This window comes from Oryza brachyantha, chromosome 2 (genome assembly GCF_000231095.2).
Source record: "Oryza brachyantha chromosome 2, ObraRS2, whole genome shotgun sequence".
Classification (NCBI taxonomy): Eukaryota; Viridiplantae; Streptophyta; class Magnoliopsida; order Poales; family Poaceae; genus Oryza; species Oryza brachyantha.
Genome location: NC_023164.2, coordinates 2,083,105 through 2,096,650, shown reverse-complemented (window position 1 = coordinate 2,096,650; position 13,546 = coordinate 2,083,105). Strand labels below are relative to the sequence as shown.

At 40.0% G+C, this 13,546-nt stretch overlaps 2 protein-coding genes across 2 annotated transcripts; one reads left to right on the top strand and one right to left on the bottom strand.

The window, feature by feature from the left end:
* Positions 1 to 2,102: 2,102 nt before the first annotated feature.
* Positions 2,103 to 4,671, top strand: LOC102716005 (receptor-like protein 3). The gene is made up of 2 exons (XM_040520346.1): positions 2,103 to 2,863; positions 2,936 to 4,671. The coding sequence occupies exons 1-2, from the start codon at positions 2,103 to 2,105 to the stop codon at positions 4,275 to 4,277; spliced, it is 2,103 nt and encodes a 700-aa protein (XP_040376280.1). The 3' UTR covers positions 4,278 to 4,671.
* An 877-nt stretch (positions 4,672 to 5,548) lies between these two features.
* Positions 5,549 to 7,975, bottom strand: LOC102710378 (thiosulfate sulfurtransferase 16, chloroplastic-like). Its single transcript, XM_006648261.3, has 7 exons — positions 7,853 to 7,975; positions 7,234 to 7,295; positions 7,061 to 7,150; positions 6,765 to 6,841; positions 6,490 to 6,560; positions 6,039 to 6,092; positions 5,549 to 5,939 (listed from the first exon to the last, which is right to left on the bottom strand). Exons 1-7 carry the CDS (start codon positions 7,973 to 7,975, stop codon positions 5,853 to 5,855), a joined length of 564 nt encoding a protein of 187 aa, XP_006648324.2. The 3' UTR covers positions 5,549 to 5,852.
* Between the last annotated feature and the right edge of the window lie 5,571 nt (positions 7,976 to 13,546).

Here is a 13,546-nt window from a genome sequence, read left to right as displayed (position 1 = left end):
TCAGTGCGGTTGTATCACCTAGTGCGATAAAACTTCTAGGTATTATCTTAAAAAAGCAGGTGATATATTATGATGGTGAGCTTTCCATAATCAAGTGCTCATCCTTGCCAATGAAGGCAGCTACTTCATCCACAAAGTGTGGATTCTTCTCCTTCCCTTGAGATTGAAGTATTGCACACAAGTAGAACCGCCATCAGAAGTACTGAGACATAAAAGGGTCAGAGGCTTCAAAAATTTAATAATGGTGAAACCTTATAAGAGAAATGGAATTCACAAAATTCTTCAGCTGAGCAAGGCAAAGATGGATGGACTGAAGTACTGAACCGACCACTGGGAGTGACTGAGAGGTAGTAGGAAATACTGCGAGCACCGTCAGCATGAGCCTTGTCGAAATCCTTCCTCAGCCTGAAGATCCCATGAATCCATTCGCGGCGATCGCAGTCAGGAACAAGAAGAGGCCTCATCAGTGACAGTTTGGAGTGATCATTGATCAGTCAGCAGCAAGATACCAAGTGAGGAATGGCAGTTAAGCAGAGGCTTCTAGAACAATTTCATACTGCCATGGGAGTTTGTAGGTAGAGTGGTACCTGACATCAAGGTAATGGTGGCCGGAGTTCATGAGCTCGCGCGCCTCGGCCGGGAGGGCTTCCAGCTCCTTCTTGTCGCTTAGGGATGGCCCTGGGTCGACCCATAGGTATTTTAGAATCGACTCTAGTTTAACTAAATGAACTAAATTTTATTTTGTGATGAAACTTAGTTCATTTTAATAAACTAGAGCTGATCCTAAACTACACGCGGGTCGACCCATGCCCATCCTTATTGTCGCTACAAGACAGATTAATCAGCCGGTTAATCGATTGGTCACCATGAAAGCAATGCAATTCTGTAGAGTGAGTGTTTGACCTGATCTGAACGAAGCTGGTTAGCTGTTCATCGCAGCAGACGCCATTGACTATGTGGACATGTGTGATGTCCCTCTCTCTGCTCTTCTCAAATCTTGATGCATATCTTGGAATTGTTCAGGATAGTGTGATCTCTGAAATTCCCTGTCTAGACTCCTGTGCTTCTTTGTCATCGTCATTGCTTACCAAGGATAAGCTACAAAAAAAAAAGCAGGTACTTGTTAGTTTGGTTTTTGTTGACTTTGACAACCTGCAAAACGGAATGTAGTTGGACAGTTGGTTAGCTTAGCTTTGGTTGACTTTGACATGAATCGGGATGGTAAAGTCAGCGAACAACATGCAAAGAAATGGTCAAGCGGCCCCTTCAACTTTAGAACCTTTGATCAAAGCGAGGGAGAAAAAAAAAAACAAAGAGAAGAGCTTAGCTGATATTGCTCCTGAGTCTTGGCGGCTGAAGACCGGCAAAGATGACAGCAGGAGGCGACCAGGCTTTCTCATACTTCTGTCGTAGTCATGCTTATAAGTTATAACAGCAGGCATCACAGTTGTCTGGACTCTGGACCGGTGCAACGACAGTTGGATAGTGAAATTCTTCTAATACTTCAGAAGTCCCTCTCAGTCAAAATGCACTGTTTGATCTTGACGGCAGTTGAAGAAGAATATTGATTAGGTGCTTCTAGTCTTCCCTTGTTTCTGCCATTTGAGGAGCTCTGGCCCTTAGGGACCCTGATTTCAACAGCTTAATGTCGATGTACCTGTAACCGGTAACACCCCCTAAGCTTATGAAATTTGGTCTGCCTTTCGTTCGGCCGATACAGTAAAAAATAAGATCATGTCCATACGTTACAAGATATGTAAACTTCTAGTCCAGATCATTGAAATGCACTCTACTTTCCTGCTGTTGCCACCATTCTGCAAAACTGCATTCGCGATAAAAACTATCTGCTCAACTGATGACCGTGGACCATCAGTAGAAAATAAGCATCGAAGGTTGTGTCTCATTCACCTCTGAATCGGTCTTTTGGTTCTGATGACCTTGACCATCTTGTATTTGTGAGGAACAGCCACTTAGCAAGTAACTGCAATCATCGACGACTTCACAGCAGCTCTTTTCAGATTTTCTGGCCGCATGCCTACTCAATATAAGACTACTGAATGGTAATCTATCAACTTGCACCCAATATGAAAATTGAATCCACCATGAGGCCTTTCCACTTTCCATGCAGCAGAAGCAGCAGCAAATCACCCACAGATATACTTGGGTTTGCTCTTGTGATAGTTCTATGTTTAGCTTCTTCCACCAGCTCCTGCACAGATCAGGACAAGGGCTTCCTCCTCCAGTTCCTTGCTGGCCTCTCGGAGGACGGCGGCCTCACCTTGTCATGGCAGAATGACACAAACTGCTGCACATGGGAAGGGATAACCTGCAGCACCGATGAGATGATAAAGGAAATTTTGCTGGCTTCTAAGGGCCTTGAAGGGCACATCTCGCAGTCCCTTGGCAATCTCACTGGCCTGCTGCACCTCAACCTGTCCCATAATTCACTGTCCGGTGAACTTCCACTGGAGGAGTTGGTGTCGTCGAGCAGCATCACCATCCTTGATGTCAGCTTCAACCGCTTGAGTGGAGCTCTGCAAGAGCTCTCAGTTCAAACAACTGTCCAGCATTTGCAGGTACTGAACATCTCAAGCAACTTGTTTACAGGGAAATTTCCAGTGACCACATGGAAGGTGATGAAGAATCTGGTGGCTCTTAATGCCAGCAACAACAGCTTTATAGGACCGATACCAAATTCTTTGTGCATCAATGCACCCTCCTTCGCTGTGCTTGATCTCTCTTTCAATCAATTTGTTGGCAGCATACCCCTAGACATAGGCAACTGCTCCATGCTTAGAGTGCTCAAGGGAGGCCACAACAATTTCAGTGGTGCAATCCCTGATGAACTATTCAACTGTTCATCGTTGGAGTACCTTTCTTTCCCAAACAATGGTCTAAATGGAGTACTTCATGATGCAAACATCATAAAACTCAGCAAACTGTCTATCCTTGATCTTGAACAGAATATGTTTAGTGGCGAAATACCCAAGTCCATAGGTCAGCTGAAGAGATTGGAAGAACTCCACTTGGGCCACAATGAAATGTATGGGGAGCTGCCATCAAGTCTAGGCAACTGCACAAATCTCAAAATTCTCGATCTCAAGATTAACCACCTGAGTGGAGACCTTGGGAAGATCAACTTTTCCAGCCTATCTAATCTAACGACAGTTGATCTTCTCTGGAACAACTTCAGTGGTACAATTCCAGAAAGCATTTATGAATGCACCAATTTGTATGCGCTGCGACTTTCGGGGAACGACTTCCATGGTGAGTTCTCACCAAGTATGCACAGATTGAAGTCTCTTTCCTTTCTATCAGCTGGTCTTTGTGCCTTTTCTAATATCAGAAATGCTCTTCACATCTTCAAGAGCTTGAGAAACTTAACAGTACTACTTATCGGAGGGAGCTTCATGCATGAGGTTTTGCACGAAGATGAAGCGATTGATGGTTTTGAAAATCTACAACATCTGGATATAGGTAACTCCATGCTATTTGGAAAATTTCCTATGTGGTTATCAAAGGTCACAAATTTGGAGGTTTTGGGTTTATGCAATAATCAATTAACTGGACCAGTGCCTGTATGGATAAAGAACCTCAACTTCCTCTTCAGTCTAGATATATCAAATAATAGCTTCACAGGGGAAATTCTAACAACACTGATACAATTGCCAGCGCTTAATTCAGGGAGCAAGGTATCCCCTCTGGATACAAAGCCTCCTGAATTAACTATTTATGGGGATTCAAGGCGTCAATACTTGACGCAACGAGCACTGCTAAATATATCTGGAAATGGCTTTACAGGTGTGATCCCTCCAGAGATTGGTCAGCTGAAGTCACTTGATATTGCACTTGACTTGAGCTTTAATAGCATCTCTGGGGAGATCCCACAAGCAATCTGCAACCTCACCAACCTGGACATGCTAGACTTGTCCAACAACAATCTAACAGGCACAATCCCTTTGCAACTTAACAAGCTCCACTTCCTTTCTGCATTCAATGTTTCCAACAATGACCTGGAAGGCCCTATTCCAACTGGAGGGCAGTTTGATACATTTGATAGCTCAAGCTTCATTGGTAATCCAAAGCTATGCGGTCCTGTGGTCAGGCGACGGTGCAATTCAGCAAAAGCAGTTCCTGTCCCTACTCTATCGACCAGTCGATTCAGCGGTCGATTCAGTGACAAGGTTGTCTTTGGCATTGCATTTGGCATGTTCTTTGCAGTTGGTGTGTTGTTAGATCAGATACTATTATCAAAGCTAACATTTCTTCAATTCTGAGATAATTATAAAGTTAGTCTGAGGGTGTCACCTTACAGTTCCTGGCAAGACGCTTCGTTGAATCTAGTGATGCTGGTCTCCTGGATGCTTTGGAAGGAGAGGAACGCAATAGTGTTCAACCAAGTCAGTTGTTCATCAGGGAGGCTCTTTTGGGGATCAGGATCTCAAAGAGGAAATTGCAGTGGAGAAGGTGGTAGATTTCTTCAGAGTTCCTAAGGGTATTGGCCAGTATTCCGGCTGAAACCAGCCTTTGTTCAGTCAGCTCCCTTGACAATTGTTTGTTTGTTTTTGGTTCTTGTTGTTAAATATTTTACTTGTAAATTCCCTACTTAATGAAATTTGGATGGCATTTCTTCAGCCATCCCAACAAAAAAACTAAAAAAGATAAAGTTAATCTGGGTCAAGCATATTAATTTACTAACTCTTCCTTTTAGTCAGTATCTTTTTACCATTAATAAGAATTTCTTCAATTCTGAGATAACATAAAGTTAATCAAGCATATTAATTTACCAACTCTTTATTTTAATCTGTCTTTCATCAGTAAATATAGGAATTGGTGTTTGTCCAGATTTTGTTCTCTCGCTATCCGTTCATGAACACTGAATACCAGAGTCTAGTTGCCACTTGCCACAACTCATGTGCAGATTGAGCATTCTGAATGATGGTCACTACTAAAATTCGTGAAAATCATTTGCAAATTTGTTTGTAATAGAACGCGTGTGCATACACTGAGAATCGCCGTGCAGCTATCTCTTTTCAAATGTTCAGATTCACGCGAAAGAAAAGAGTAGTAAAAGAGAACAGATGGCCACGCGTTGCTTACTCGAGTTACGGGGGCAGCAGTGACGGCGACGCGGAAGCCCGCCGCGCGCCGCCGGCGAGCCGAAGAGGCGGCGGGTGCGACGGCGACCGAGAATCGGCGGCGCCGTCGCGGGGGAGACGGCGGCTGTGGCAATTGGGTGGGTTGGGCCCTTGCCCTACTCGATCCATTGAAATGCGAGCGATTCTGGCCCAATTTATATTATCGTTCCGGCCTAACTAGTATGGGCCGAAAGCAAGGTGCAATTCCATTCTGGCCCAATAAAAATGGGCCCCACGTCGAAATCCCGTTGTACACCTTAATTTTCTAAGCATGATTTTTTCTTTTTGATTTTTAGATGATTTTTTTTACTTTTTAAGCATATTATAAACACATGTGATCTTGTTTCAACTAATTAAAAATATTTTTAATAAGATTTAATTCCGCTATTTTCAGTAAGCACGGGAATTTAGATAGTTACACTAAGAAAATGACAGCTTAGTAAAATTACGGTCAACTTGATGAATATAACAGAAAATTACAGGAGTAGCAATGGAGAACAACAGAAGCTATTGACATGGCATCAGCCTCACTGACTGACACTTCAGAAAGATGTTATGGCAGCACTATTTCTGAAGGTTTATTGGTTGATAACATCAAGAACATCCTGCTAAATCAAACACACACTGCAAAGTCTCCGATCGAGCTCAGATCCAAGTGATCCTGATTTATTCTTCTTTACGACCGTTTTAAAAGGGAGCCATTGTTGTTGAAGGTTACTGCTGATGTGCTGCAGGCTGCTGGTTTTCACTTTGGAGAAACGATTGGTAACCACCTTTCAGGTTCCTCACATTCTTGAATCCCTGCTCATCCAAATGGCAGATTAAGGTAAGGATTCTGATCAGACGTCCAATTAATCACTCTAAACCATATGGACAAATTAAGCTAATGATTCCAATTACCGCATCGAGAAGGTCTTTAGTCGCAAGCCTAGACCGAAAGCCTGTGTTGCAACCCTGTGCCCAAATCATGGCAGAAATTACAGTGATTTCAATGTTGCATTTGCACTGTTGAGCAATTTTATAGTCCTCGAGTAGATATCTATTGGGCTATGTTTGGCCACTATGGTTAGATATCTAAGCCTCCTCTTTTTCCACACGCACGCTTTCCGAACTGCTAAACGGTGTATTTTTGCGAAAATTTTTTATAGGAAAGTTGTTTTAAAAGACCATATTAATCTATTTTATATTTTTTTAATAATTAATAATTAATTAATCATGTACTAATCTATTACTACGTTTTTCGTGCCGAATAACTAACCCATCTTCTCCTCCAAACGAACTCAGCCCAGACACCTTTTCGAGAACCGTAAAATTGTTCATAATACAGCGATATATGTGATGGTGAGCTTACCACAATGAGGTGCTCATCCTTGCCAAATATTTCAGCTACTTCATCGACAAAGTGTGGGTTCTTCTCCTTCCCTTGAGATTCCAGTAGAATCATCAGCAATACACACACTAGAATTGTTCTTTTAATTAACAGTAGGTACCGTCTAGTGTTAATCATGAGGTACCGAGAACATCGAGAGGTTTCAGAAGTTAATAGTATCATAGAACAAATGGAAAACCACAAAACTTTACTAAATTCTTCAGCTGAGCAAGGCAAGATTGATGAACTGAACTGACCACTGGGAGTGACTGAGAGGTAGTAGGAGATGTTGCGAGCACCGTCAGCATGCGCCTTGTCAAAATCCTTCCCCAGCCTGAAGATCACATGAATCCGATCGCCGGGATACATCGCCGCCAGGAACAAGAAGAGTGACAATTTGGAATGATCATGGATCAATCAGCAGCAAGATAGCAGGTGACGAATGACAATTAAGCTTGAGCAGATGGGAGCATGGAAGCTTCTAGAACAATTTCATTTCCATATACACCATGGGAGATTGTGGCTAGCTAGAAGAAACCTAGCTAGAGTTTACCTGACGTCGAGGTAGTGGTGGCCGGAGCTCATGAGCTCGCGCACCTCGCCGCCGTCGACGGTCGGGAGTGCCTCCAGCTCCTTCTTGTCGCTGCAGGCCACAGATTAATCAACCGGTCAATCGTTTGATCGCGATGAAAAGCCATGCAATTCTGCAAGATTTGAGTCGTTGACCTGATCTGCACCAAGCCGGCAGACGCCATTGGCGACGATGTGGTGTCCCTGTTACTGCTCTTCTACCTTCGTATATACTCTCTCCGTCTCTAGTTTGACGCCGTTTATTGTTTGATTATTTGTTCTATTCAAATAATTTACATAATTATTAATTATTTTTATATAATTTTATTTATTATTAAATATACTTATATATATATAGCTTTATATATTTTATAAATTTTTTAAGTAAGATGAATAATCAAATGTGTATAAAAAAATCAACGACGTCAAACGTTTAGAGGCAATGAGAGTATCTTGGAATGATCATGACAACAGCATGTTGCGTATATGTGGTAAGCTTGGTTTTGGTTGACTTTGAGCATGTTTGCTACATTGTTTATCACAATCTCCATGGGAAATTTTCTTCTGTTTTTCTTTTTTTTCAGAGCGCACCAACATGGAGAAAATGGACATTAAACCATTCTCAAAACACGGTTTCGCTATAATGTCATTTCGAAACGGCGATTCACTAAAATACTAATTTAGACCACGCGCACACTGCTACTTTGACATTTTCTCCATTTTAGCCATTTTTTATTTTATTTTCGAAAATGTAGAGGATGGAGAGACACTTTACCCACCACCTCAACCGGTACCGGAGCCCAACTCGCTGGCGTGGTCGGCTATGGCTGCGGTAGAGGAGGAACCACCTCTGGCTAAGTTCGTGTGCCCGATCTTGGGCGTACTCATGGCCGACCATGTGATCTTTCCGTCGGGGTGGAAGGGACAAAATCGTCTCCTCCTCCTCTATATTTTCAAAAATGAAATGAAAAATGGCTAAAAGGCAAAAAATGGTAAAATAGCAGTGTGCGCGTGATTCAAATTGGCATTTTAGCGAATCGCTATTTTGAAATGGCATTCCAGCGAAACCATGTTTTGAGAATGGCTTAATGTCCCTTTTCTCACCAACTTGATGCATAATTCCATCTCAATCATTATTAAAAAAAACGATGCCAGATTAATCAGCTTTCAGGGTATTGTCAGCAAAATGGTCGATGCAATTTACAAACAGATATTCGATGTAATTAATGTTGTGATTATCGCAGTGAGTACAAGCCATCCAGCTAGACAGACCCCACGAGCGTGAATATCCGAATAAACTCCCAACCAGTGCCGTTGACTTTTATATACGTTTTACTATTTATTTTTTTAAAGAATTACAAGTTATCACTTATTTTGTGATGACTTGTTTTGCTTTATAATTAAATATACTTTAAACATGACTTACATTTTTACGCAAAATTTTTAAATAAGATGAATAGTCAACGTATATCCAAAAGTAAGTGGCATCATCATATCTTTTAAATAGGAGAAAGTACCTTTTATGCTGAGTTACTCCTATGTTGCAAATTTCAACTGTACAGATAAACTTATCTCTCTTTTTATGATGAGATAGATGACCTACTAGAACCCCTTTTAATTCCCTCATATCATCTATTTTCAGTATGGGTGTCAGATATATGATCTGTTAGGTTTACTCTAAGAGCGTGAGTGATATTCTTCAACTGGTGACTAGACTGAGAAGACTATCAATATAGTTGGCCATAAGGCCCGAGGCCCGATGGCCCGGCCCAAGGCACGGCGTCGTGGCCCGGCCCAAGCACGACATGACCCGATAGGTGTCGGGCTCGGGCTGGCCCCGCCCAACGGTTGGGCCGTGCCTGGGCCGCACCCTCGGCACGGTGGGCCGGCCCGGCACGGCCTGATTCAATAAAAAAATATTAGGCATCTTAAATAGACTTAATTTATTTATATAAGGCCTAGCCAAAAAAAGAAGTATGTAAAATAGACTTATTCTAGCCATATATAACACAACCCAAAGAAGAGGGAGCAAAAATAGACTTATTTGAACAGCCCAAATAAGTGAGGGGGGTGAAATATAGACTTATTTTTTAAAAAAGCACGATGGTCCATCGTGCCTTCGGGCCGGCCCAGCACGGCCCGGCATGTTGACGGGCCGTGCCGGCCCAACAGACTTCGGCATGAGCCCGACCGTGCCGGCCCAGCCCGCTCATTTGGCCATCTATAACTATCAAGACATCAACCAAGTTTTTATGTTAGAAAATACAATTTTGTTGAGCTTCACTAGCTTCTCTGGAGATATCCCACAAGGCACAAGCAATCTGCAATCTCACCAATCTGGAGACGCTGGACTTGTCTAACAACAATCTATCAGGCAAAATACCTTCCGAACTGAACAAGCTACACTTCCTTTCTGCATTCAATGTTACCAACAATGACCTAGAAGGACCTATTCCAACTGGAGGCCAGTTTGATACATTTGACAACTTAAGCTTCATTGGTAATGCAAAACTATGTGGTGGTATGCTGAGTCACCACTGTAATTCAGCAAAAGCAGTTCCTGCTCCTGCCTCTACTCTTTCCACAGATCAGTTCAGTGACAAAATTATCTTTGGCATCGGATTCGGCCTGTTCTTTGCAATTGGTGTGCTGTTAGATCATATGCTAACATCCAAGATAAGATTTCTTCAATTCTGAGATGAGCATAAGATGATTTTGGGGAACCATATTTGCCACACATGAAAAATAGGGTGGAACTAGTATTACCATCAATTCACGCATGTACGAGAGATTTCAGGCAAATCCTTTTCCAACCTTGTGTTGTTGCCAAAATTTTTTAGTAAAAGAGTCACGTCGAACGTTTTATCGGATGTCGGTTGAGGTTTTCGAACACGAATAAAAAAACAAATTTCAGATTCCGTCTGGAAACCGAAATTCTCTTGAGTCTAATCAATCTGTCATTAGCACATGTTGGTTACTGTAGCATTTATGGCTAATCATATCCTAATTAGACTCAAAAGATTCATCTTGCGATTTTCCCCATAACTGTGTAATTAGTTTTAATGTTCATATATAATATATTTAATACTTTATTTAGATGTCTACAAATTTAATGTGATGATTTTGGAAAAGTTTTTAGGAACTAAACGTGGCCTCAGATCCACCCAGAAAAGAGTAATAATAGAGAACAGATGGCCGCGCGTTGTGTACTCGATTCGGGTAGTGGCGGCGACGCAGAAGCCTGCCTCGAGTTCCCTGCCCCCGGCCGCTGGTGAGCCGAAGATGCTGCGTGTGCACCGGCGACCGAGAGGCGGCGGCGGCGCCGTCGCCGTGGAGAAGCCGAGAGGCGACGCTGTGGCCACCGGCGGATTGGGCCCTGCCCTACTCAAGCCGATGACGGATTTTAAGGCAAAAAAAGACATTGGTTGGGTAACTTGGGTTAGAATTTTTAGTACAATTGACATTTGAGATAGGTTTATAGAAGCAATCTATTGTCTTTTCTCTTCATCTTTCTTGAGCAATGAACTGAAACGTTGAAATAATGAATAGGAATCAAGAACTGACAAAAAACCAGTGAACCGGTTGATTGGGGTCAAACTAACGTTGAAATAATGAAATACTCCCTCTATTTTTTTATATGACGCCATTAACTTTTAGATTTATGTTTGATCTTTCGTCTTATTAAAAAATTATATAATTATTAATTGTTTTGTTATAATATAATTTATTATTATACGAACTTTAAGTATGTTTTATAATTTTACATATTTAGATATAAATTTTAAATAAAACAAACGGTCAAATATAGATTCAAAAATCAACGGTGGCATATAAAAGAAATGTGAAGGGAGTGGGATGGTAGGAATCAATAACTGACGAAAAGCCAGTGAACCGGCTGATTGGGGGTCAAACTAACTAACTAATCATCTAAAAAAATAAACAACAAAAAGGAAAAATTAAGAATAGAAGGTCTATACGTGTTGGCTGTTGATGGCTGCTAGCGGCCTAGCAGCACCTCACGCTCAAGTTCTGATGGTCCGCGCCGTCGGATGGTCAGCGCCGGGCGGCGGCGGCGGCGGCAAAGCATCGCGGTGTTGACTGCCGTGTTGCCACTATCTGCCATCCACAACATATATTAAAAAATAGTCATTATTTATATAATTGATTTGATATTAGCTGACTTTTATATATTATGAGAGTGGTTATTATAGCATTAATGCCTAAGACAGTATAGACTTAAGGATAGTTTTGTTATGCCACGTAAGTAATTTGCTAATGTGACATGTTATTTATCGAAGAGACAAAAAAAAATGAAGAAACTAGTTCTAAATTAAAACCTAATGTATTCACGTAAAACAAGACTATATGTGAGAGACACGCGTGGGCCATGTGATAACAAAATAAAATACAAAAGTTACATTGTATAATATAATTTCTTGACACGATATCCTATAGTATAGAATCAAGGTAGTTGAGTGCCTTTAGGGCATGTGATTAGTCATAAGTGCTACATTAACCTACATGTGCTAATGACGAATTAATTAGGCTCAAAAGATTCGTTTTGCGGTTACTAGGCGAGCTGTGAAATTCATTTTTTCATTCGTGCCCGAAAACCCTCCCGATATCCGGTCAAACGTCTGATGTGACACCCAAAATATTTTTTTCTCAATTAAACACCCCCTAAGAAATAATCAGTAGGAAGCTAACTTCTTTAAAACTTAAAAAAAAATTGGGGTTTCTAGCTTCTAACTTAATTTCTGGATTCTACAACTACATGTTCTTAGCTAAGTGCTATTTAAGAGAGTTTTTTTATTCTTGAAGATTCTATAATAAGCAATAATTGTCATAAGCTTTGCAAACAAACGCTATATATACACCCCATCTTTTTAAAAAATTGAATATTCAAATTAAGTTGCTTTTGCAATTTGTTCATCTTAGTTTATTTTTTATTTTTGCTTTTATTGCAAAAAACACGTATATAAAGTTTTGTTTACTAATTATTATTTTTTTCTATATTGTTTGACTTATCGAAGGAATAACCCAAAACATAAGCTCCATGCTCTCCTGCCCACATCGATCTCACCTCACCGGCCGACTGATCTGCCGTGCAAGCTGCGGGTAACTGAACCATTCAGACATCTAGATTTAAGAATGAGTCAATCAGACTATTGATATCGTTTTCTCAGCCGAAATATACCTCTTTATCTTACAATAACATGGGAATTGATAGGAATGACGAAAGTGAATTGCAACTGCTTGGGGGTTGGGGTGTGTGTTCCATATTCAACTCTATTTCGCCACATATTTGAGCGAAAGATTCCATATACGTGGATTTAGAGGTGATAATGGATCTAAGTTTTTCTATATAAAATTATGGGTTATGATATAAAATGGGTGGACTAAAATTTTATAGGTTTTTAAGCTAAAAAAAAATTTAGAGATTTTATAGGGTTATAAAAAGGACTCGGGGGTCTTGGCCTATTATTACCCCTATTATTGCTTAAAGATTTGTTTCAGTCCAACAAAAAGGTATATCTCGGTACCGATACCTCATGGTATCGTTAGATCTAATACTGCACATCTTACGCACTAGATCCAATGGTGAAAAACGATTTGATACCTGAATGTACCGGTATCTCATGATATTTTTTCATGAATCAGACTAAATCTCTATTGCTTATTATAGGATGCGACATTCTAACCGCTGACCAAAGCATCCAAGGCTTGACTGATAGATATTCTGTTTCTCTGTTTCTGCAATGATTAGAGGTCGAGAAGTCAATCACGACATCAAAAAAGTCGCCACATGCCTCCTTATCCCTTTCTCTCAGTTCATATGGCGCATAACCATTTAAGCTTAAGCACATATATTATGAGAACTAGTCAGCATAAAAGTTTTTTTTATCAATTCTATTGATTAATGTATAGCTTCATATTGTATTTCGTTTCTCAATAATTTATTTTAATACAAATTTAAGATATTTCTAAATTGTTTTTTACATGGGCTATTTATCATGATATTTTTATCTAAATTTTATATTTTTTTCTAAAAGTATTCTATGTGGACTCTTCTTTAATTTTATTTATTTATTAATCCTGAATTTTAGATATTTAAAATTGAATTTCTACTTGGACTATTTAAATTTCATTGTTGTAGGTATCACTATGTAGAAATATATTTAGACTACATATACAACTCTTAGCTTATATTTAAATAATCTTTGGATTTTATATATAACTCTTATATTCTATTTGGATTTCATATACATCTCTTATATTTTATTTTCATAAAATTTATCTATACCGTTATTAATTGGGACCATCATAATTTAATGGTTAAGATTTTTTTCTTTTTCTTACATTAATACAGTAATTTATAGCCTTCATAACGAATATGGTGACTTTATTTTCGAGCTGTCTTTATAATTAATGGATTTTTAGTTTTTTATCTTGTAGGATTAATCTGAGA

Coding starts and splice junctions, on each gene's coding strand:
- LOC102710378 (XM_006648261.3), bottom strand. CDS start 7,975: ATGGTCGGCCATGAGTACGCCCAAGATCGGGCACACGAACTTAGCCAG. Junction 6,842..7,060: donor CACCACTACCTCGACGTCAG/GTAAACTCTAGC, acceptor TGTGATCTTCAG/GCTGGGGAAGGATTTTGACA. Junction 6,561..6,764: donor CCTCTCAGTCACTCCCAGTG/GTCAGTTCAGTT, acceptor TGGAATCTCAAG/GGAAGGAGAAGAACCCACAC.
- LOC102716005 (XM_040520346.1), top strand. CDS start 2,103: ATGAGGCCTTTCCACTTTCCATGCAGCAGAAGCAGCAGCAAATCACCC. Junction 2,864..2,935: donor GAACTATTCAACTGTTCATC/GTTGGAGTACCT, acceptor CATAAAACTCAG/CAAACTGTCTATCCTTGATC.